The sequence below is a fragment of the Apteryx mantelli genome, chromosome 2 (genome assembly GCF_036417845.1).
Source record: "Apteryx mantelli isolate bAptMan1 chromosome 2, bAptMan1.hap1, whole genome shotgun sequence".
NCBI lineage: Eukaryota > Metazoa > Chordata > Aves > Apterygiformes > Apterygidae > Apteryx > Apteryx mantelli.
Genome location: NC_089979.1, coordinates 21,786,222 through 21,811,317, shown reverse-complemented (window position 1 = coordinate 21,811,317; position 25,096 = coordinate 21,786,222). Strand labels below are relative to the sequence as shown.

Genomic DNA, 25,096 nt, shown 5'->3' with positions numbered 1-25,096 from the left:
TTTTTCCTTTGTATTGCATTTTTTATTAAAAAGTAGATCAAGTATAGGGACACAGGGGTAATCTTGAGTAGAATAAGGTAGAAGTGACAAACAGAAGGGTAAAGCACATTACCAAAAGGAAAGAATCAATGAAGAGAGGCAAAGGTACTAAGGCCCTTGCTTCCAGGAAGTTAGGAATGTAACTTTGGATCAGAAGAAAGTATCAAACTCTATTGGCTTTTATACCCCTTCCTATTTCCTGGCTCTAGGCATTTAAACAGGATGATGAAACCTAGATCTGTTTCCAGGAAAGTTAATAACTATTATGCTATACTGGCTCAGCCATTTTCCCTCTGCCTTTCTTTCCCTCTCTCAGGTCTTGCATCTTGTTAATATCTGGTCCATCTTTTGTTATATTTATCAATTGATTTCTTAGGATTCTGACCAGACTTAATACTTTTTATTAAGCTTTTGGAATTAACTTAATACTTAGCAGTTATGTACTAATAAATGTTTGTTCACACAGTACTTTATAAGTTTCAAAGGGTTATTCAATCAGCCACTTAATCACTATTAACAAACAGAAAATTTAAAAAAATTCCTGTGAGTAGGGACTGGCAAGTGCCTTCAGCAGTGAAGGGATTTATAAAACAAGCACAAATTAACAGACTTCAAACTGATGCATAGTACAATGGTTAGTGCTTTAGTGTAACCAAACATATGGGGAGAACTTCAGATTACAGAAATTGCTCCAGATAGAGTTGCCTTGACAATTCCTATCTACTCTTAGCTTCTGTAGGTTCCATATCAATGTCCAGGTCCGTCAGAGCACAGTAGAAGAGCATCTGTACGTATTTTGTTGTTGTAGCTGTAATACAGAGCAAAAATGTGTAGTAGAGAAAAAGTTATAATATAGCTTAGACAGATACACAGATATTCATGGATTTTAAAGCACTATGCAGATATTAGGAAAATTTTAAAACACCCTAATGAATTGGATTAAACACACATTATAGACAGATAAAGGCAAAAAAGAGACTAAAAATTATAAAGTCTCTCTTACTCTTTAATCAGATCTTTATCAACACACAGATTGATAGCTGAGTTCAAACTGACTAATATTATAGTTTTGCTCTTTAAAATTTGCCTGAATTTGAGGGGTGGAAACTACCCTTCATACCAGTAATTCGTTATTTCCTAATGTAGGAAGATGCATGAACTCCTCTGACTCAGCTATTCCATTACGCAGGCAGAAAGCAAAACACTGGTGTCATGATATCTCTGTCTTCCAAGGTATCAAATTGCATCCATATAGTCTGCAGAATCCTACAGGGCTTTTACTGAGCCAACATACTGAAATGGCTCAACACCACAAATATCAGACGACACAGCACACTAATTACGTCCACATATTGGAATATTTTGTACAGGTACGCATGGTTTTGTTTTCAAGAACACGTAATGAAGTAAATGGTCTCAGACATGCTGTATACAGCATAGCAAAACATCATAAGGAAAAAGGATTTTAAGAAAAATTATTCTTTCTGAATAATTGGTTTCTGACCAAACATCAAGATTTTGGTGCACTAAGACAAGACTGTATTGCTTACCAGAGAGCCACTGTAGACATTTAGGCCTTTTTTCAATTGGCAGATAGACTCCCAAGTAATAAGCAGGAATGCCTGAGAGGGCAATACCAACCCCAATAAGGGAATTGACTGTGTCACTGTAGAGAGGAACTATGACCAGGAAAAGGGAACATAGACAGTATACTATAGGGAAGAAGAGGTTAAGCTGTGGAAACAAACAAACAAACAAACAAAAAAATAAGTATTTATTAAAAGCAGCAGTGAAATACTCTATTGGAAAAATGTCAGACTCTACAGATTAAAATTAGACAAGTCAATAATAAAAATAACTATTGACTGTACGACTATTATGTACTCAATCTTACGAATGGCTACAATCAGTAGAATTGAGATCCTCTTATGCTTGAATATCTGACCATTTTGTTGTTTTCAGGCCTGCAAAAGCTCAGTTCCTTTCCACAATAGTAAGAGATCAATCTTCAAAAGAAGAACTTTAAAACTGAACAGTAATGGGTGTTTTTTCCCCTCCAACTTCAATTGCAAAACCTTAATTGCAAGTCTGACTGGAAACTAACTCAGACTTTCAAGTAACATCTTGATGTTACAGAACTAACAGACTGATTTAAAACCATTTTGCCTGGGCACTTAACAAAAAAAGACACAAATAACAAATGAGGGAAGTTGCAGTAACCCTTTTATGGATTTATTTTTCACTGGAATAAAATGCAATAATCTGCTTTCTCAAAATTCCAGAAGTTGGCATTTGAATACTAGCTGAAACTGCTGAGAGTTTACTGGTATAATCATTTATTTTCCTCTAAAGGTTAAAAATGTAAGTTGATGAAAACCAACTGCTATGTTTGAAAAAAAGAAAAAACGTATGCAAAGTTGTGATGTTGGCTAAGTTGGCAAATGGTGACAGGAATTAAACAATCATTATTTATTATCTGACTGTAATACTTATTTTTAGTAGAGTCAATAGCAAAACTGCCAACAAGGCAAGGATTTTATCTGTAACTAAGAACCCCAAGCACTTATTTATTCCTTATTTATTTTGAAATAAAAGGGGTTTTAAAGTTGAGTGAAAGGAAAAAAACCTACAAATATCAATACATTTCAACCTTACAGCAAAAGTACCAGAAAAGATGTTCTTGTGAAAACTCAAATACACTGTGCTCCTTCATTTCTTATCTTGTATGTTAAAAGGATTTCTATGGCTGAAATAAATAGCTTATAACATAACTGGTAATGGATCACTAGCTACAGTATTACTGGTCACATAAACATGTTCATTAGCTGGGTATTACGGCTTATTTCCTCTGTTGTTTTACTTACTTTAATAGGCCGTGGTCTATGAGGCTGAGCATATCTCAAATATATTAGTCCTGCAATAGACAGACCCACAAAGAGCCAGTAGTTGAAGCAGTAGTAATTAATGAGAAGGAAAACATCTTCCACAAGGAGATAAAGCAAAGTCATTAAGCCCTAGAGAAAATAATGGGAATTTTTTAATGGGAAAATAAATACTTGTCTTACAAAATAAAGAGGTAATAAAGTTATATTAAGGGCATGTTTCAAAGATATTTGACTGGACTTGGGATACCAGATCCTAAAGAAGCAAATACTTAAAACCTTTAAGAATACAGTGGCACAAAACCCACTGGTATCTCTTCCTCGAATGTAGTAGTGACAACTCCATGCTTGGCTGAACACAGCTAGGGTTTGTGAAGTTATTCTTCCACCAGCAGGAAACCCCCTAGAGAAAGCCAGATGAGGTGGCCCCAGCCTCCGCTCCCTACAGACAAGACTGCTCAGAAGCATTCTGTAGACAGCAGCTTACTTTGCCTTTCTGATTGGCTTCAGTTTGAAAAATTAACTTGCTAATTTAATTTCACTTTTGGAAGTTTTCACAGTACAGTCAAACTTTGGGACCATTAGAGTAAATTCTGTGGAATGCTACACTCTCTGCATGGAAAGGGTGAAACGAGACCTAAAATACCTGGAATTTAATGGCTACTTTATCAAATAGGACAAATAGAAGAACGTAGTCTTTTGACAAGCAGAAAATAATCTACTGTGATAAATGGAAATTATGGTGTGTTAGAGAGTATAGCTCGTCTTACTGGTGCAAATATAATTACTTTAAGAAGATTATTCATAATGAAATAATAACTATAAGTAAATTATTATATATTAAACGTGATCATTACGATCATCTGCTCGTACAGCTTATGTAACACAGGGCAAGAAGAGACACCAAATAAAAACCATGTCCAAATAAACAATAGTGTAATGCTTCTGAGTGACTTCTCCTTCTCTATTTGTGCATATCCTCCCCTGTGTTTTAATCCGTTAGATTTATGGTTTATTTATTAAAATCAGTTGCACTAATTTTATACCTCGTGGCTTCTTGCTCTTGTATCCCAAGATTAATTTCTGCAGTGACAGCAGGACAAAGTAAATATGGGTATGGGAGTCCAACTGTAGGAATTTAACTTTAAATGCTGTAGGACTCATGTTCTGACTACAGAGTTCTAGCAAATCTGCCCAGAGGACTGTCTGAGAGACCTTCCTGTCCTATGCTTCTCCAGTGGACATACTGAAAACTCAGAGAAAAACTTAAAAACAACTCCTGTCTGTACTGTTACATATTTAGCCATTCTCTATTTTCCAATTTATTTTATCGTTCTTAATCCTGACTAATCTTGATTTATCTTGAGTAAATAAAGTATAACTAAGGGTCAGGCCAGTCTCTGTGCACTGAACCCCCCCAGAAAACAAAATACCTCTCTTCCCCCCAAACCTCATCTCATTTTAGAAATTCTAGCCATTTGAAGAAGGTTTTTCCAATGCAGGGGAAGCCAAGGAGAAATCCAGAGAAAAGGCGAGGGAGGCATAGCGCTCCCAGGGTTTGAATTCCAGGCTAACCAGGCTGAGCATGAGGCCAGGCTGTCACTTACATTAAAGAGAAGAGCAGGAACTGGCGTGAAACGCTTGATATGAATCAAGCTCAGACTGTCAGGGAGGTGTCCTTCTCTGGCGCCAACATAAAAAAGCCTAGGACAAATGAAAAAACAACCAGCCAGTTATCATAGCAATAGCTTGCTGCTTTCCAACGCAGACAACATTAATTATGTTATTACTCGATTGCAAACGTTCCTCTGTTCTCAAGTGTCTTTAGTTTATCATTTGGTGCTGACCACTGAGTGCTGGCACTAGAAGATATGCCAGATCATAACAATTCTTCCATCATAAATGAACATAAATGAAATAAAGGTGTCACTATTAGTGTACTAATGCAGATTAATATTAAATGAATCCTTTTCAGTTACTTTAAATAAATCTTTTGTTTCATACCTAGAAGCTGCAATTATTGATGAGTTTAACCCACTATAGCAAGACATGGCCACTGCTATAGGAATAATCCACTTAGCATAACTAAGGGTTTCATTGCCAAATGTCTGCAACAGAAAGAGAAAAAAATATATATTGTGAGGCTCATTACGTTAAAAATATGGACAATCCTAAGAAACTCCCATGAAAACACACCAATACATATATAGTTTTATAGCCCATGCTTTCTCATGACACTGATAATGAAATTAGAATTTGGAAGAGCTAATCAATATCAAAGTAAAAATGACAGTTGCATTAAAAATTTTTTTAACTTAATTTTTCTAAGCTGACATCAAGTCAATGAGATAGCAGATGAACATGTATTGGCTTTAATGTGTTTTGACAAATCTTGACTGTAGCAGGGTATGCATTATTTTATAAAATATTGGTGAAGTTTTAAAAAACATTTCACTGCATACCTTTGTTTTGAAAATACTACTATCAGTCTACAGCATTAGAAACATTGCATACTGTACATACGAATGATAGCCAAAAGACTGTTTCTTAAACCACTCAGACTTTCTTTCTATAGCTGCAGTGAAGTGCTGTTAGGAGAAGGATTTACATAGTATATCCAATAAATCTGTTGTTGTTAAACCCTCTCATAGGTGCTTTACATGTACCTTGTAATATACTGGTACTGTTACACAAAAACAAAGTTTAAAACAAAAGAAAAACCTTCAGCATGGAAATATTTCAATGGTTTGCCAAGAAATATGCTATTTGAGATTCTTCTACAGTGTTATCCATACAGTGCCTTTTGATTTAATTGTTTATACAACTTACCACAGCCACTGCATCACTTGTGAGGAGATCTGACATGTCCAACACTACATAGTATGCTATGTTAGTCAGCAAGTAAATAATAGTCACAATAGGCATTGAAATTGCAATAGAAAGAGGTAGATTCCTACAAAAGGAAAGTGGCAAAATTATTTCATGTTCTTTAAACAAAAAACCTAAATGGCAGATTGTTCCCAAATTCAAACATTCATAAATGGATGCCTCCATCACTTCCTGTTCCATCATTTTGCAATCACAGAGTTACAAAACAAGATCTAGCCGTGTGTGGAGCAATTCCCTAGGCAGCCTTGTTGGCTGCTTGTGGACCGCTCACAAGTTTTAGAGAAAAACTGTGCATTTGTACCTGTAACTTTTATATATTGTCTTCTATAGGAATCAAATGAAAGAGAACACTTAAGCAATGAGATTTAAATGCAGACTTAGGTGTTTTCTTGATCACAGCTTTTTTTCTGACTCATAATGTATGCATGTCCCAAGACAAAGCGTACTGTATCATTCTGAGTAGACGAGGCACACCGCTCCCCAGGAACTGTACATCCCAACAGAGAGGAGATGGTATTTCCAATGCTACTGTAAACTTTTTTTAAACTTTTCATGCTTAGCAAAATGAAATATCTTGCCCACAAAAAGTAAGGCTGAAGATCACATGATAAAAGAGCCATAAACCTGATGCAATGTTACTTCGTTGGTGGCAAAACAAGTCCTGGAAAATAAAACAGCTGTTCTGTCTGATTGAAAATAAGTGGGGAATTTTAGAGGGCTACATGGACCCACACTTCCCTGCTTTCAGAAAGGGCTTGTTCTTTCTTTAAAAGTTCTGGTCTAAAGTGTAAGGTGTAAAATATATATATGTAGAGAAGTGACTTATTCGTGTGATACAATTGGTGAGAGAGAGAGAGAGAGAGAAATAATCAGAACAGTTCTCATACTTAACAGTTCTTTTGAAAAGAGTTTTTTGTAAAGAAAATAGTTTGGCTAATTTCCAATCAGAAGCAAACACAAAGGAGCTTGTCCTACCATCAGCTGTCTTTCCAGAACAGTCTTCAAAGATTTGAAAACAAAACACACATTTACCTCTGAGGATTCTGCATTTCCTCAGTGACATAATTCAGAGTGTCCCATCCAGAGTAGGAAAAGAGGGCGGAATACAGAGCCAGCGCGATCATTCCTGGGTTTGTTGCTGAACCCTCAAACGGAGCTCTAAGGTTTTCTGTTCCTCCTGTATAAATGACAGGTACCAATTGGCTGTTATATTTCCAAGATTATAATGTAGAAGCTCATTACATCAAAAGTCTCAGCTACCCAAAAAGAAATAAGACCTATTGCATCCAGGTTACATTGCAACACTTAGAAGTGTACAGGTTATATTTTTACTTAGCAAGTAGGAAAGGTTCAGCCAGCTACAGAGAACGGATATTCAGACAGCAACATTCAGACAAAGACAGAACACATTTTTTCATGTTTGTTATTTGAATATGACGTGTAATTCTACCAGAATTCACAGGTTCCTCATCTGCTGGCATCTATGTCTAGCCTACTGAAGGACAGCGCTGTGCTGAGGTCTGTTGCAGGGCGCCTGACTGTCAGGAAGAGAGAGCTGGGGCACCCAAGACCTATTCCTGAACCTGTCTCATATTTTTTCCTTTCATATCTGTGTCTGAATTTTCACCAGATGAATTAGCACTCAATGAGGGTAGAACTCCTAGAGACACTGTTCTCAACAGCATGCTGTATACAACAAAGATGTTTCCCAAAATTAACAGAAGAGACATGAAGAGGTTTCCTTTCAAAATTCCCTTTTAGTAGAGTTCGATCAATTGAGAGGATAACCTGAAGAATGCTGCAAGATGTAAGAAATGTTAATGAAACTGTATGAACCTTCACTGCAATGCTGAAAACAGGAAGAAGGCCTTGCTAAATTTGCAGAAGTGAACTATCTAATATAAATGGAAGTGGGTTTAAGCATTAAGGCTGACATAAACATGCCAAAACCTCTACTACAAAGAAAGAAAAAAAAAATCAAGCAACTTCACCCTGTGGTTAAACTGAGGAATTTATGGATACCACAAAAGCAATCCAATCCTTGAAGAAGAGTAACCTAGAATCTGCCACTACCAGTCTTTCACATTCATAACAAAGTCTCTTTCTCAGGAGACTTAGATTTGAGGAAGGTGAAGCTGAGATCTATAGACGCTTTGGGGACATGGCTGAAGAAAATTGTAAGCAGAAGAAAAAAAAAAAAAGGAAAAATCCATGTTCAAAATCAGATCCATTCACACTGTTTTAAAATAAGATTCATATCTGAGCATACTGGAAGGAACATGGCAGGACTAAAATGTCGTAACTGTTCTTTTCATTAAAACAGCTGCCTGGTTTAACAGTGCATTGACCTGATCATAACTTCTTTCAGAAGTCTAGTTCATTCCTCCTCCCAATCCTTTCTAAGTGCGCAGTACTCTTCAAAAAGATGAGACCTTAGCTCCTGTTAAAAGCCCTTCTCATTTTGTATTCATAACAATAAGATTTCCTCTCCACCTTTTTCCTCCTGACCATATGCAAAAATGTAAAGAACCGACCTGTGTTATAGGGACGCATGAGCAGAGGAAATGCTCCCTGTGCCAAACTGTGTCACGGCAGCTGCACACAAATGAACAGGTCATGAATTGCAAAGGCAGCAATTTGAAAGCACAGATAAATTTGCACCTGTAGGGACAGGGCAAAGCTGCTATGGGGGTGCCATCACGGACTCGCACCATTTTAAAACTGCAGCAGCTTAATTTACCAGGGGAATTACTCATTCATGTAACCGTGGCCCTTAAGCAATGCTTTTCTCCTGCAACTTCACATTCCTTCCCTTAGGGCTGGGCTTGTTCAGTTTTCTTTAGACTTGAAAAAATCAGTTACAACTGACATATGCTGATAATGGCTAAACGAAAATGCTTTCTAAAGTCTAGTGTGACTTTTACAATACAGTAGCTGATGCATTAGAGCTGCAGCCAAGGAAGGACAAGGCCAGCAAACATGGAAAGGCAATCATTTTTATTAGGTTTTATAAGCTAGTTTCAGCAGGAGAAAGAGATAATTCCTGTACTGAATAGGGAAGATCTTCTTTATTTTAATTAAAGATACAATGGCTATTTAGGGATTTCACAGGAAAGGAAACTGAAAGAGAAACCTTAGTAACTAAGCAACAGAGCTGGAAGATTTCATTAGCTTGTTATGTACCAGAGGCCCAAATTAATAAAATCGAATCTACTGTTGTGTGCAAAGGTCAGAGGTAACGCTGGAATAAACTCGTCTCTAGCTTTTCAGTGTGTTCACTTCAGTGCTGTTATTGCTCGTGACATTCACAGCGATTCAAGGGCGCACAGTATTACCCACCGGTAGGCAGCGTTCTCCCTTGTTTGAAGGAATAACTACGTCCTCTCAGCAAAGACCACTGGCTTCTTCACATAGCTGAAGGCAAGAACAACCTCCTCCTTCCCAGACTTCTCTCCCCTTGCGGAGCACTACTGCTGTTCACTGCATATGCTATGATGTCCTTTCACAGAAAGAGTAGCAACACTAGCCTATTCATATGACAAGGGTGAGTCATGTTTAAACTAGTTAACACTAACCTGATGTTAATTCGGCTACTATTTGCCATTTAGCCTGAGCAATGCAGGACTTAGTGTGTGTTGGCTTGCCGTACTAAGGATAGAAGAATAATTAAACCCTCAGTACTTAGTGTACCCTAAAACTCCTCTCATCTTTCTCAGGCAGACAATTTTTTCTGAGTAAATAACATTTCATATGTAAATCTTATGCAGTCTGATTTTCCTGCACAGATTTTGAACCCCATATAGTGTTCAACATTTTTTTTAGGAATTTAAGTAAATAAAATATATTCTTACCTTGACTAATTTTATAAAGGCCAACAGATATCACCAAGATAAGAGCCATAACTTTTGCGTATGTGAAGACATCTTGTACCCGGGTTCCCCACTTCACATTAACACAATTAATAAATGTTAAGGAACCTGCTGAGAAAAAGAATATGCATCAGAGGAGAGCTATATGTTTTACATGATATAAAGCACATTTCAAACACATCCTTCCAGATACCACCCCCTTTTTCAAGAAATAAAACAATGAAATTTGAACACTTCAGCACCAGATAGTTTTTTCTGAGATTAATAAAACTCCTGATTTAAAAGCTACATGATGTTTTTTTCCCCTAAAAAGAGCTTATTTGATTGAGGGTACTGTTTTCCTGGCAACAAGTGGGAAGAAAACACACCAGATTTTGAATTTTAGAACTAACTCCCACTCCTTTTAAATAATCTTAAATCTTAATAAAGTCAGCAGAATTGCTCACATGCAGAAGGTGAGGTTTTTTTTTTTTTTTATATCCCTGCACTGAAGTTTTTCCTAAAAAAAAGTGCAATTCAAGCTCTACTCTCTGTACAGAGTAAGGATAGCTTCTACATCAAAAAGCTTGGATGCTGTTTACAGGATGCTGGATTGAGCCAGGTCAGCATGCTGTTACTCTGCACCTGTGGACAGGAATGGTGCCATTCACCCTCTGGTCCCCAAGTCTGAAGATTATAAAAGTACTCACTTACAGAGTTCTCTCAAGCCTCGATTCTGACAGAATCTAGCAGAAATAACTAAGCAGTTTGGTTGCAGAGGTTGGACTCAATCAATTTGTTTTCCATCCATCCTCCTCCCTATTCTTCACATTTGTTTTTTCACAGAAGTTAACCCCTGAGTAGCTGATAATCCCCCCCCCCCCCCCCACACACACACTATGTCATGGGAAACTCACCTCCCTTACAACTCCGTAACTCAAAACGGAGACAAATGAGAAAATATGCTTATGCATTTGGTACTAAGTACAACTCCTGATGGCAGGAGCAGACATCAGGCCAGATGTGGTATGGGCAATTAGAGTGCTCTGAAGCACGTATCAGAATGGGCTATTTCTTCTCTAGTAGACTTCTTGGATATTACTTCCATTTCTTTGCTCTGTCTATAATCTAGACTTCAGTTTTAAATGGAAATAAAAAGGATTTTATAAGTGCTTAAAATGAAAGCCATCAAGAAGCCTTTCTTTATAGTAATGAAATTAGAATCAAACTGTTCAGAGAATTTCTTGCCTTCATTACCATGAGCCAAGTCTGTATATTTTAGTGGATGTACTGTCAGCTGTCAAATTAATGATGCACCTAACTGCAGAATTTGGTCCTGATTTACACCCACTATTTCCTATTAATATGCCAATGTAGTGCAATGGGGACAAGTTTCTGGTATAAAATTTCAGATCATATTTTGAATTGTTCCGGCTTAGTGTCAGGCTAGGATATAATTTGAAACTGTTTCTAAATAAAGGATTGCTGTAAATTATGATCTAGTAAATGTGGCATACACATTGAAGTAAGATTTTACACTCTATAATTTAAAAAATCTCCTTACCTCATCCTTAGAAGTACAGTAGTATAAAACAGTAACAGTTAAATACATGACTATTTCTTAAAAATGTTGAAATAAAGAAAGTGTTGACTGAAGTCTTTAACACTGAACATTTTGGCAGTCATCTGAGATGCTGTAAAAGTGCTATTTGAAACACTGCAAAGAATAAGTTTCCTGCATGTGTCATGATTATGCTGCAGAGCGTCATTAAATTCAAGGCAATGAGATCTTGTCATGGAATTCCCAGTAAATTCTACTAAATATTTGCCCCATATAGGTTCAAACAAGTTCTCTCCACTATGCTGGTGAAGTGCCAATTAAGTCTGCTGCTTGTGAGCCCTTGCTAAAATGGTTGACACTAGTAATGAGTTTACTATCTGACACTGCTAAATTGCATATCACAGATAATATAATAAACTGTAATTTTACCAGCAATCTGGGCTGTTACTAAAATGTTAGTTATAAGCCTGGTTGGGGTGAGGCAGTGAATTTGTGGCATTTGAAAGTAGGTAGCAGCTGCCAGCCACACAGAAGGCATCAGCACACAGAAGACAGAGGTACTAGAGCACAGAGCTTCTGATTCACAAGAAGACCACAGCAAAAACAACTAAGAAAATGAAGGCTAAAGAAGCATTTGAAGACCACTTCAGTGTTAGGATTTCATGAGATGGTACTAAGACACTGGGGAAAGAAATTTAGATTAATAAATAATTGCTTTCATGTACAAGTGGAGAATTTAAGTTGATGTAATCTTTTGGAATAGATTTGCCTCTTAGACTGCTGAATGGTCATGATGGTCTCAAGTTGTATCATGGGCTCTTTTTTCAGAAGTGAACTTCCTCTGTACCATGGTGGGGAGTACCATGGTTATAGAGGAAACAGCTTTTCAGAATTGTCAGTTGACAATATGCTATATTAAATTAAATTTATTCATCTTTTTGGAAGTTTTTGTTGAGTTATACCCTTTTAGCCATTTTTAAAAGATCAAGCACAGCCTAAAGGAATGCATACACAATCTTGACAAATCCACATCAATAAAGAAAAGAATGTGACTACAGTCCATCTAGTAGAGAATAGATTTCTAGTGCATACCCCATGTCTACCTCAGACAAACCATGACAAAGTCAACTCTGTGAAGTGTCTGATTACTACACAATTTCTCTAGAGACAAAACTTTTATTGGGCAGAGTATTTTTAATTCCATATGAATCTTAATATTTTTATTAAATTTTATATAACTTACAAGGAATAGAGGAGAAAGGCCAAGAGCCAAACGTGGGCTGTGTATTAGGCCTGTGATCCAAAGAGACTATACATTTTTAATCAGCAAACAGTTTTCCCCAGCCAAATTGTTGGAATTCTCTTCCCTCCTCTAATGTCTCAGCACCAAATAAAATCCATCTGAAGAAAAGCATATGAGCTCCTAAGAACATGTTCTACAGAGGCACTGATTATTTTCACAGAAGGTTAAGGAATAAGATCTCAGAAAAATCTCTCTGGGCACCTCCAAATACAATCATTAATTTCTAGCAATCATAAGTTTACTCACAAATACAAGCAGCTGCAATCAACCTGACTGCGTCATATGGTGGCTCACAATGCGGAAAAATTGGTTGAACAATATAGTTAGCAAATGTGATTGCTATCACTGCCTGAGTTGTTGGTTCGATAATCAGCAAGGAAGACCACAGTCTGATGAAGGCCACAAAGGCACCAAATGCTTCCAGGATATAGGCATAACTGGCTCCAGATTTAACAATGGATGTTCCCAATTCAGCATAACATAAAGCTCCAAACAGCGAAAAGATCCCACCAAGAGCCCAGATGACTAGAGAGAGTCCATAGGAAGTGCTATACATTAAAACACCTCTAGGGGACACAAATATTCCAGAGCCAATCATGTTCCCTACAATTAAAGAAACTCCATTTAATAAAGTAATTTCTTTTTTCATCTGCATTTTTTCTTTCGAGTCTGCCATATTGTCCATTTCAGTTTTCCCATTCTTAGATATGGATTTTTTATTGCAGCATATTCGCCAGGGGGCTGTCATCCTCAGTTATCATTACCTGAAAACAAGAGGAAAGAACATCTTTTGTAATGCACGTGGCATCAGAAACATGAATAAGACATTTAGCATACAAGGCATGAATAGTATAAAGAGCAATTACTTTCCTGCTTTTGCCTTGTAGTTCGGAACCAAATACTAGTGAATCCACTTACCTTTCACTGTTCTGTAGCTTTTTTATGGATAAATATGTGAAACCATTGTCAATTATGTTAGGGAAGAAAGACACTGTACCTCTGGAGACACTCTAATTCAGCTGGAGCATCCCACATGGTATACCTCTCCAAATCTTGCTCCCATCCCAGAAAGAACTTTGTTCCACTATTCAATCAAATCACATCCATCTAAAATTATCTACTGAGGAACACAAGAGAAAAGACAGAGAAAGATACTCAAAAGCTCTAGCTTCAGGAGGTTAGTGTGAGCATGAAGAAAAATCCACAATCTGAGAGCTTCAGCTACTCCAAGAGATAAGATTACTGCTGTAGTGAATAATGTATCTTGTTTAGTTATTAACCTCACTTCACTTCTCGATAAAAGCCACTAACGTGCATAGGGACTGAGTTTTGGACACCCTGTTCCTGGAACACTTTTGTATGAGGAAGTCCAACAAACCACGTCTGTAAAGGCTTGCAACTCCAGTGCACACAGGGCAAGATCCAAGTACGCTGGGGGCTGGAAAACTACATAACTGCCGTCACATACATTTGTCAGCCATGAGCATGCATCACATCCATCTGGGGCTGATGTAGTGAAAGATGGGCAGGGGAGATGTAACAGCCTGGGCTGTAGCAATTGTCCTCTGACTACACTCACTCCCACCATAAGGTCAGGCTTACTCATAACAATGCTTTCTTAGAACAATGACTTTTTTTTTTTGGTGCCTATCTCAGGAGAAATAAATTCCTCCTTCTCTTTCCCCCACCCCCAACCCAAACACTTCTAAAGACGACTTCCTCAAAATCCTATGAGCTAAAGCAAAGTTTTGTGAGTAAAACAAAAGCTGTTCCATGAGATACTGGTCAAAAACATCTGATCACTGATTTATGTTGTTAAAATGTGGGTCAACGGCCAGTTTAAAACCAAAAACAACCCCAAAACTTCCCAGAAGGTTTACTTTCCTTTGTAAAGTACATCTGTTTTAGCAGCCCTGATTAATTTATATGTGTTTTTTTCCAGCTTTTGGTGGGACTCAGTTTTCTAGTTGATCAAATAGCTAATGAGGCCTGATGAGGCTTAAAGATTAAAAGGTGTCAAACTCTCTTTAAAAATTAAATGCTTTTCTCGTCCCAAAAACACTTCCTCTAACTGCAGAAGCACTATGGGAACACCGAAGTAAGGTTAAATAATAATTTTGCCATAGATGTTTAAGTGTGACTGCTGAATGACTCATCTTTTAGGTGACCTCCCTCTTCATACATGAGTGAATCCTCTTACTTTTCACTTTCTCCCTCTCAGAACCAGAATCTCACTTTGGGCTGGGGAACGAATTTCAGGCATCCAATATACCAGTCATGTCTCTTCCTTACAATTTCTAATGTGTCTTTCATGTTTATTGTGGCTGACCCCACAGCTAAAAGGATTTTGAGCATTTACATTGGCAATGCTATTTGAGTCTCACAGAACTTTTACAGTCTGCAGCTTTTATGAGAGCCTGTAGGTAAAGGTTAAAACTATTTTTTTCATAAAACAATGTTCTGCATAATTTACTTCTTTGCACTTATGCTAGTGAAAGATTCCTTCAGATCTCTAAAAAATGTGTAAGCAGAGTTGTGTAGGAAAGCATTTCTGTATAAACAAGTAGCTGTGGATAAAATAATTTTGAAAGGAAAAAAACAGAGCAAGAAATAGTTCAAACTTCTGCACTTTGAGAGAAGGCGCTTTAGCAAAACTTTTAACCAAACATTGAATTAAGTCCATGAACAGGTATGGCCTGTTATCTGAGAATCAAAGGATAACAGGTTCAGTTTCCATATAAAGGAAGTGTTCACTGACTTCACTGACTGTAGTTGAGTTATCCAATTCATATCAATGGAAAATCTGTAAGAAAGTAGCTCTTTGAGGACAAAAGCCTTGAGGCAGTTTCTGTCCCTCCTGAATTCAATAGCAATGCTCCCACTAACTCTGACAGTGCACTGATCTCATTCAGTGAGGTCACAATCCTGAAGCTGTTAGTCATTTCTTTATTTAGGACTATCTCTTCCTTAAATAAACAAGGTTTTCCTGAGTCAGGACCTGTGTTAGTTCTCAGCAAAGTCTTCATGCCATTAAGAAGTTTAGCAGAATATATGCAACAGTCTCCTATGCAGATCTTCCTGCAAAATAGCAATAGAAGAAAAACCCTTTGTGATATATTGTAAAGAATTAACTGCTATTAAAATGAAGAAAACTATAAGATTCTTCCACTGCCCTGCTCTAATGCTTTCCCCCCTTTAAAGCTTCTGCCATTTCATGCCTACTCAGGCCAGTCTCACAGTCTTGTCTTCTGTCCTGCCCTACTGTCACCACTGTCATTTCATCCCCATGTGTCACTTAGTCCTCATTCTACCATCTTCCCCTCTTGACAAAATTTTTACTGCTTCTGCCTTGAACTAGTGTGTACAAAAGCCCAAGCTAAGAAGTATAGCTGGTCAAACATGACTCCATTCGCTGTCACTTGGGTGTCTCTACAGATCATATTTCAAGGGTGCACATAACCCATGCTAGCACCAGTATGAGCTGGTCTGGGAGGGCTTATTTGCTGGGGCTACCCATCACAGCTGATACAAGTTGGCTTCTTACAGGGGGGTGGCCATCTCCACTCGGAAAATCCTGAATTATAATAGATAACAAATCTTTACAGTGAATCCTCTAGCAGAGAGGAAGTCAGAGTGGCTTCCTGAGCAAGGGAGAATTAACTCATGTGAGGTTAAAAAAGGAGGTTCTTCGCATTCTGGTATTCTGCTTTAGCAGAATGGTTAAGTATTTAAAGACTAACCCTGTTGCAACAATAGAACTTTATGGCATCAAAAATATATGTACAGGTATTTTACTAGCACTTGTGCATGAAGTTTGAAGAGCAAGACATAAAAGCTTCCTGCCATGAAGGAAATTCCCCACTGTATGGGTCCCCATGGACTATTACAAGTGAAAAAAGCTGCTGTTCTCTGGGAGGCAGAGGTTCAGACATGCTTGAACACACTGATGTGCCTCAGAAGCTTCAGAAGAGTAAATGAAACAGCTGTAAACCCCTGCCTATGCCTTGTCTTGGCAGTCAACCCCCACCACAGAGCTTCAGTATCCTGTTGTCATATAGGTCCCACTCTTTCTTAGGCATTCCCCCAACAAAAGGAAGAAAATTTTCCTTTCAGAGGAAAAGCAGAATGCACTGAGCGCACTGATAGGCATAATGTCCCTAAGTTATTTGCAATCTCCTGTTTACTTCACAGCCATATATACAAAGAGCAACAGAAAGGAACAGGCAGATGTTTGAGAAGTATAAGAAAACTGTAACTCCATATACAGATACTTCTCAATACATGATTTTTTAGTCAAGCCATTACCACAGGTCATATGCAAAAGTGAAGGAAGAAGTGACAGTTTGCTAGTAGTTGAAAACCAAAATTGAAACCAAAGCCAGTTCTTCCATATATTAGTGCAGGACTGGTTTGGCAGGGCAGGATTTTCTCAAACACTTCTCATCCTTCAGGGATCTACAGCCTAATGAGTGATTGCCTCCTTCTTGAGGAGGTAATTAACCTTTGCCAAACGATTAAGTAATGCTTCGTCAGGAATTATGGAAGTGTGATGTCCTAAGAACTGCTCTCACACAGACTTCCCAAGGGACCGAGCTACCTCTTTTCATTAGGCTGCTTTGAAATTCCCAGCTTTTAATTCAAGAAATAACAATAAATCAGAGAATCTCTCTCAGGTATCAAATATAGTTCCTTTCAAGGGATTCCCTTGAAAACTGAGGGCACTTAGAAAGCTGCACCCTATAAAAGATGTCAGAATATGCTGGACAACAAATTTACTCCTGCATTTAATGCTATTTCAAATAACTTCACAGTCTTTTAATTAGGTGATTGTTATCGCATAATTTCTCAGTCACATAATTTCTCAATCATTAAATTTTGCTACGCCATCAATGAACCCAGCAAACACAAACCAGGCAATAAAACTGATATAAAAACAGTCTTCTAGTTTCAGTTAGAAAATGTGTGATGTCAAAAATAACACTTAAAAATGAAATCTAGCCTATTTCAATTATGTTTGCAGTAGAAACCTATATATATGTAGAAAGCTATTTTAAAAGCTGTGAGCAATCTCAGTATCTTTTCAAAGTAGGCACTGGCTATTTTTTTTCTGTGTGTCGTAGACAATGCCCCAAATAAAATAATAATTATGAAAAAATACACATTTATATTAATAGCTACTGAGGCATAAAATCAGATAAACCAGCAGATTTCAACATGACCAAAAACATGCATAGATCGAACTTCAAAATACTGTTGCTGAATGCGAGCTTCAACAGATCCTAAAGGGAGTATTTATGGCAGATTACAGCATCGAACACTTTCCAGTGTGAGAAGAGCTCAAGCAAACAAAACAAGCTTATGCGTTATGAAGGAACAGCATAAAGCAAAACACTCTTGGCAGAAAAACAAAGAAAAAACAAACAAACAGTTTGATCTCCACTAAAAAGAATATATCTCACTCAGGAGGAAACAATCAGCTGTCACAGGTGGTGGGTTTTGACTTTTTAAAGTATATATTCAGTGAAACAATGCTTCACATATTCCAATAGCATTACTGTCGTGAGAGGCTGGTTTTGTCATACGAAGGATTTGCTCCACCCCCAAGTGCTCTGTTCCCACCCAAAGCAAGTCATGGAAGATATTTTAAAGAGGAGCTACTCTATTCCAAACCTAAGAAAGGTGTTAAAAAGAGAAAGTAGACGCTTACCAGCGGGTAGTCGATATGTCTGCTTCCTTTAGCAGAAAGGCTACTGTAATTAAATAGGGACTCTCTAGCTGCGGCTCTAAATAAGTCCACATCTGTTTCACCGGGACGGGTAAGTTACACTAATATGAATAGCCTCTTCTCTCACTCTCAGTTTAGCCTTGCCTTTAGCTGCTATTTTTATTACAGTAGCAGTAATACCAAAATCAACGAGAGCTTTCAAGAAAGAATATCCCAGACTCTTCTGGAATGTGGTTTCTCCAAACAACCTCAACTGAGGTCATTAGCACGCAGAAGCAGGCAGCTTAAATATCAGCTGCTATTCCTTAGAAAGATGTGACAGAAATTAGACAAAGGAGGGCTTAAAAAATACATATTCCTTCATTCATGTTATGTCACTGAAATCAAGAACAACATTTTTCCTAGATATTAACTTGAAATAAATGCAGTCTAATTCCTTCTTGTTAATTTAAAAGGACACAGTGAGACTTTTTACTAATCCTGTATACACAGAACACATTTATTCTCATGGCATGACTGGGCCAAACAGAAAGTTTCTGAGAGTGGAGCAACTGTGAGTTATTTCCTGTGGAAACTAACAAAAAATGATAGCTAAATGAAAAATACAAATATTATTTCATCTCAAGCATCTTAATATTTATCTGTTTATGTTTTTCCTACATTTTCTTTTCAATTTAATCTGCTCATTATTAAATACTTATCAATTCAGTTATTGTTCTTAATCAGAAAATTATATACGTGTGGCTTTTCTAATATTTTCTGACATGAGATATGATATACAAAACAGGCTGATCTGATATAAAGATCTATTAAATAAGCTTTTCTAAAAAATAAGATCAAAAAAAAGTAAAGAAAGGTCTTACCCAAAGTATTCAGCTTTGACTTCTGCAATAACACAGTGTCCTCTCTATGAAGTACTTTCGGAAAACAAGAGCCAGTATGGTATAAGGCACGATATCTAGCCAAACGAGCAAACATCCAGAAAATAAAGTCTTGGGGGCAGATCAGAAAGTTAATGAATGCAAGAGCACTAACCTGGAATTTTTGTTTTCCATGAACTACAAGGCCAATAGGAAGGCAAAAATCTGTACTCACATGTCAAAGGGCATCTGGAAGGAGCTGATCCAGCAGATCAAGAGTCTTCAATCACTGGACTGCGTTGAGGCACAAGATAACAAGATTTAGATCAGAATCAGCCACTAATCCATATAGGAAAATGAAATAATTCAAATGCAGACATCTCCCCCTTTCAGGCTCAGTCATCCAAGAGGAAAGCAGGAGAGTCACATCGTGTTGCATGTTCCATATTGTAACCCACAGAGACCCAAGGAAAAATAAAAACAACCCCAAACTTTCTATCAGATCAATGCTCCTCCTATTTTTTCCTTTTAAAGTAACATCTTGTAAAAACTTGCTTTCTGTGACAGATGGAGACAGGTCTATACTTAATGTTTACAGGAAAGTGCCATGCTTTTTAAAAACACTATTAGAAGCAGATGAGAGACAAGTATTTTAAATAAAAATAAAGTAACTCAGAGGCTGTTTATCTTCGAAGAACTTTTTTTTTTTTTTTAAATCCCTGAAAGTTCTCTTAATTCTGCCTGAAAAGATTGCACAATTTCAGCTGCTTGCAAATCTGTGGTTACGTACATTATAATATATCAAGAAACATTTTGGCAACAGAATTGTTTTGCAGGCATGTTATTCTCTGCTAGCAGAGCAGAGAGGCTGTGTCCCACATTCTTTAGTCAGTGACTCTGCCCTTATAAGATTTTTTTCTTCTGTCAGGGCAGTGTTAATAGACTATAGCCTAAAAAACAGGCCTGCAATCATATTTTCAAGCATGCATAATTACTTTCATTCCTAAATTTGAACTGTGTTGAATTTGTCATGTTTCAGATTTTGGGCAAAGGCTGTTTTTTTTTTTTGTGTACTATGCCCTGTGCAGAGCAACCCTGTTATCAGGCATTTCCCTCCTCTTAAAGTTGGAGGGCACCTTTATGTTGTCCGTACATGCACATCCTGAACCAGCTTCAGTCCTTTAATTCTGTAGAGGTTGCATGTTGGAACATGAAACAAACATTTTCTTTGTTAACACTTCCCATATTACTATTGGTCTGACTCTGCTGGTTATGCAGTATTTGACATTTCCCACAACTTTACAGTAATGGCACATAAATCAGCATTAAGCAATCACAAGACATGCAGTATGTATTAAAAAACATTTCTTCCTTGAACATTTCTTCTGTGAGCACAAAATCTACTTCTAGTTCCTCCGCAAAGGATGATTAACTCTATCTTGCTTTCTAAGTAAGCATGATGGATAAATGTAAATAAGTGAATGTGACTTCCTTTATATTTTTCTCATTTATTTTTATAATCTTGCAGAAGTTGACTAGTACTTCTGCAATGAGGATTCTCCTGTGCCAACTTACTGCTCATAGCAATTCTTGCGTGCATTATAGCTACAAGTATGCACGTTTGCTTTTGGAACAAAGTGAAGTATGCTTGCCTGAATAAGTCTGTGACATTTTCTGGTTTCTTGCCTACACTTCCATTACTGCTCAGGAAGGCTTTTCATACTCTGCACTGGAAACAAGATTACTCAGATTATTTCTAAAGCCATCTCCATTCATACTACGGCCCCAGTGCAACAAACAGTGTAGCTCCACCACTGCCAATTCCTCCACCTCCTGCATGAGTCTTAATACTTCAGACAGCAGACTCCCACAGTCCTCATCTACAATAGATGCACTTACAATTAATCTCAATGAAAAGATGTTGCTTAATGCTCTTTGCCACTAGCTGCAAGGACCTGAATGACAAATAAAAAAGAACCACTATTCCTACGTAAAATCAGATTACTTACTATCACTTACTTCTTATTGCCTTACTTTCCCATGATAAGTTGATGCAGGACAGACTATGGGGCACAGACCATGTCAAGAAACCTGTACCAAACATGCTAACTCAAGTTGTGGGAGCATAACAGCATCAGCAAGGCATTGTGCCAACAGCAAAGAACTCAGGAGTCAGTCAATGTGTTAATGTGGCAACAACACATACAGGAATGAGCTGTGGCTGGGCTTGCTCTTCACTATACAAACATACCAGTTCAGGTTGGCACTAGTGCAGAGTACTTTATACTATGTTCCTTTTGAGGAGTAGTAGCCTATCTCCAATACCAGATGGCTTCCAGGTGCTGTAGAGGAACACAAATAAAGGGGGTGAATAATAACCTGACAACACAAGATACTCAGTATAATCAAAATTAAAGCTGACTGCAAATAGTTATAGAAATTGCAATACTAAGTGACTAGGTGCTAAAATGCTATATGAAATCCAGTGGTAATAAGTCACATGTTTTTATTTGTCCCATGTATATGCAAAAAGGCTCTCAATGAGTTATTACAACTCAGAGAAGAGCTCTTACTGTCAGCAAGGACAGTGTTCTGAAATATCAGCAGCTTTCTTCCTAGGAGTGAAATAGCTGAATAGCTGCTAATGAAGAAGTCAGGAGTGCAAAAACCACAGTTGTGTATTGGAAGAAGAGGAGGACATCACTATCCTTTTCAAACAGTCTTTCCTAGCACTATCAACCAGTGTCCTCATGGACCAGGGTACCATTTCTCACAGCCACAGAGCATGACTGTAGCAAATGCATCAGACATGGAGCTCCTGACTACCAAGCTGTGTATGAGCTGCATGACTGTCCTGGCCCTAGACTTGCTGCCACAGTCAGAAGTTGGTGCTGAGTGCTCCAGCTGCTCAGAAACTCTGTTCCTTTTTCACACTACTGGAATTAAGGAACAGAATCATCAGAGGCAGACTTTTACTTATTAACTCGTATGTCTAATAACCACCTCCACAAACCATCCTCCCCCACTCCATGTGGCTCAAACACAGCCTCCATCTCACTTTCCCCATAGCTACCCCAAAGATTTCTCCTTATCCCCTCTTCTCTGTCTTTCAAGTCCTGAGTCTGGCTCTCTTCCCCTTCATTTCACTCTTGATGAAATTTGTACATGCCTAACCTGTTGGAGAGGACAGGTTTATGCATGCTACTTCCTCATGGCAGACAGGTTCAGGGTCCAAAGAAAGCGAGAGATAAGACACAGAAATCTGCTAACTGCCCTCAGGGTTTCCTTGGAGTGCTGGTTTTCGGCTAGATCACAACACTCACAGCCTTACAGGTGTACATTCATTCGGCATTGAGGACAGAAGTACTCCTGCAGCTGTGCCACCTCTTGGTGATGGTGCATTGAGAGGGGTTGCCCACAGTGACTGCAACAGCCATGGGTAGCATCATTCCTGGATCTGGCTGTGTAGGCTCCGGTGTTATTTTGTACAACTGGTGAAAGCCACGGCCTCTGTGAAACTTCCTGCTGGTATCACTGTAGAGCTGGGGAATGCACATCAGGCAAAGACCTGCAGAAAATTGCCAACACAGGCTACTTGCAGGTAGATGGTGTGGCTGACTCCAACCAGTTTTCTGATGACAGGCCAGAGGCAGAAGTGGGGAAACTCCAGAGAGCAGCAGCACCCTTTCCTCCATCAGCAGGGTGCCCTGGAAGACCACATGCCCCACTTGTCTGCAGGCTCCATCTCCTTGCAGACAGCTTTGAAAACTAGCAGCCTCATGCATGTAGAAGCTCTGCACTCGTTGCTGTTCATTTCAGGAGCACTACGTGGTCCTACCAGTTGGTCCTCATCTTTTATGTCCAATGTTTCCTTCCCAGATGACAAGACTGGAGGGTGGCAACTAACATAATTGCTTTGGAAGCACCTGGAACATCTTTGGGACCTTTCCCATCTGTTTCCTAGGGTTCCTCCCATCGCACGACACCTCTGGAGAGCGGCGGCCCACAGGGCCCCGACACAAATGCAGCAGCAGGCACAGAGGCAGGCACAGGATGTGCCAAAGGCGGATAAGTGAAAAGGTGCAGCAGCAGCATCACGAAGACTCAACAGCATGAATCACAAATTCTGAACAGAGACCGCCAACCTGCACGCAATGGAAATTGCTGCCTTTTTTATAAAGTCTGCTGACATAATCGTGTACTGTGCACAGCATGTACGGCAACCGTGCTGTGCTAAAGTTGTGCAAGGCTAAGTAGGTGCAAAGGTAAATCAACTGCAGGAGGCATCCACTCTGGTTTTTAGGACAAACTGGAAGAAGGTACAGACCCTTCAGCCACGTAGGCATGCGAGACATTAGATGTAACTTTTTTTTTTTCTCTAAACATTGCAGGACCACCTTTACCTTCTTAAGCATAATTTAAAATAAAAAAATTAAAGTACTACAAGAACAATGTATCATCTTTTAAAAAGATACCCATAAAGAAGCTTCTATTTTTTCCAGTAACCACAATTCAGGGAAACTCTTAATACATGGCTAATTTTAGATACACACCTAAGAAATGGGATTTTGCAAAACTATAGTTTGACTATAGGTATTTATAAATTGTAAAGAGAAACCTTTACTAGAAGGATTGCTTGGAGAGGAACTAAGTGATACTCCATCATGCAGTATATAATGAAAGAAAATTTACGTACTTCTAGGTATATTAAAGTTTCCTAATTGCTCTTTTTTCCCCTCAAAGAATTCCTTACTGGAGATACTACATTCTCCTTCTGGAAAGGAGACTAGAGGAGCATATGTTTGAGGAAAAATAAAAATCCAAACCCATTCATTTCAATGGTAAGTTGGGTAAGAAAGAAGAAATTGCAAGATTTTGCACTAGAATCTGCCAATACTTGGTCTGCTTTTCACTTCTAAGCCCTATCAAACTTTCCCTCCTTCATCTGAGAAGTATGAAAGGCAAAAACATGCTATAGACCAAGCAAAGCAGTCTGCAATTTTTTAAAGTTTATTTTCTATAATATTCTGTGTTGGCAAAAGGGAAATTTCAGGAGGCTTTTTTTTTTTTTTTTTTTTTTTTTTACTAATCTAAACATGAAACCCTTTTACCAGCATATATATTTAATAAGATCCATCAATGTAGTTTAAGAAAGTCAAAGAAATCTGAATCAGCATCTCAACAAACAAGAATGAAAGTCAGGAATAAAATAGCTTGAAGAAGAAAGGAATATAATTAGAGAACAGAGAATACAAATAACACTGGCATGTAGTTGACACTTGATGTAACAACATTCATTGCTTTTCCCTCATTCTTGTTCCCACATCCTTAATTATTTAGTAACATTTAACATTCGCAAAATCTCAGCATTTGCAAGTACCTTTTCATGTCTTGAACTATCAGTTTTCTAGATAGTGGTATTGTTCATTGTGTTTAAAGCTATAACTAGACCTGATAGTTTTACCTGGTAGACTATCTTGCATAAAACAAATCTTTCTTTAGGCACACTAGTTATTAATAATATACAAAACATGGCTTGGAATGTGATTTGTAATGAAATGCACAGGTCTGGAATCAAACTCATACTGGCACGGCTGGCATCATTCCTCAGAGCCTGTCCCTGCTGGTCATCTTCAAGTCTGTTCTACAAAAAACACACCCGTTCTTTATACCATTGCCCTGTTTTCAGCTAACTATGCTTTAGTTAGAATTTTACAATCTTCAAGAGTTAAAAGGGAGATGAAAACAAAGAAGCTGGGTAAAATACAAATTCCCAGTTTACTGCAAGAACTTATTTTAAAAAAAAATCTATGAAAAGCCCTTCTATCCAGAAATTATACATCACATTATTGTAATTCAGTTCACAAAATAAGTTATGACAGATACTGAAAAAAATCTAAGGTAAGCTGTTGGTAACCATTACTGCACATACTGAACCTTGAATCATATTGAGATGGGGCAGATCTCACAGCTCCATTGGTTTCCAAAT

The 25,096-nt window shown here is 38.0% G+C and overlaps 1 protein-coding gene across 6 annotated transcripts; it reads right to left on the bottom strand.

Moving 5' to 3' along the window:
• LOC106496297 (Y+L amino acid transporter 2-like) lies at nucleotides 1-19,614 on the bottom strand. 6 transcript variants are annotated; one of them, XM_013956931.1, is made up of 11 exons: nucleotides 19,343-19,614; nucleotides 19,111-19,205; nucleotides 12,769-13,286; nucleotides 9,662-9,787; nucleotides 6,843-6,987; nucleotides 5,751-5,874; nucleotides 4,926-5,029; nucleotides 4,529-4,625; nucleotides 2,904-3,053; nucleotides 1,590-1,773; nucleotides 1-847 (listed from the first exon to the last, which is right to left on the bottom strand). In XM_013956931.1, the coding sequence occupies exons 3-11, from the start codon at nucleotides 13,268-13,270 to the stop codon at nucleotides 756-758; spliced, it is 1,524 nt and encodes a 507-aa protein (XP_013812385.1). In that variant the 5' UTR covers nucleotides 13,271-13,286; nucleotides 19,111-19,205; nucleotides 19,343-19,614; the 3' UTR covers nucleotides 1-755. The 6 variants fall into 6 exon arrangements, with proteins under 6 accessions (XP_013812385.1, XP_013812389.1, XP_013812386.1 ...); XM_013956935.1 differs by lacking the exon at nucleotides 2,904-3,053; XM_013956932.2 differs by lacking the exon at nucleotides 19,111-19,205.
• Between the last annotated feature and the right edge of the window lie 5,482 nt (nucleotides 19,615-25,096).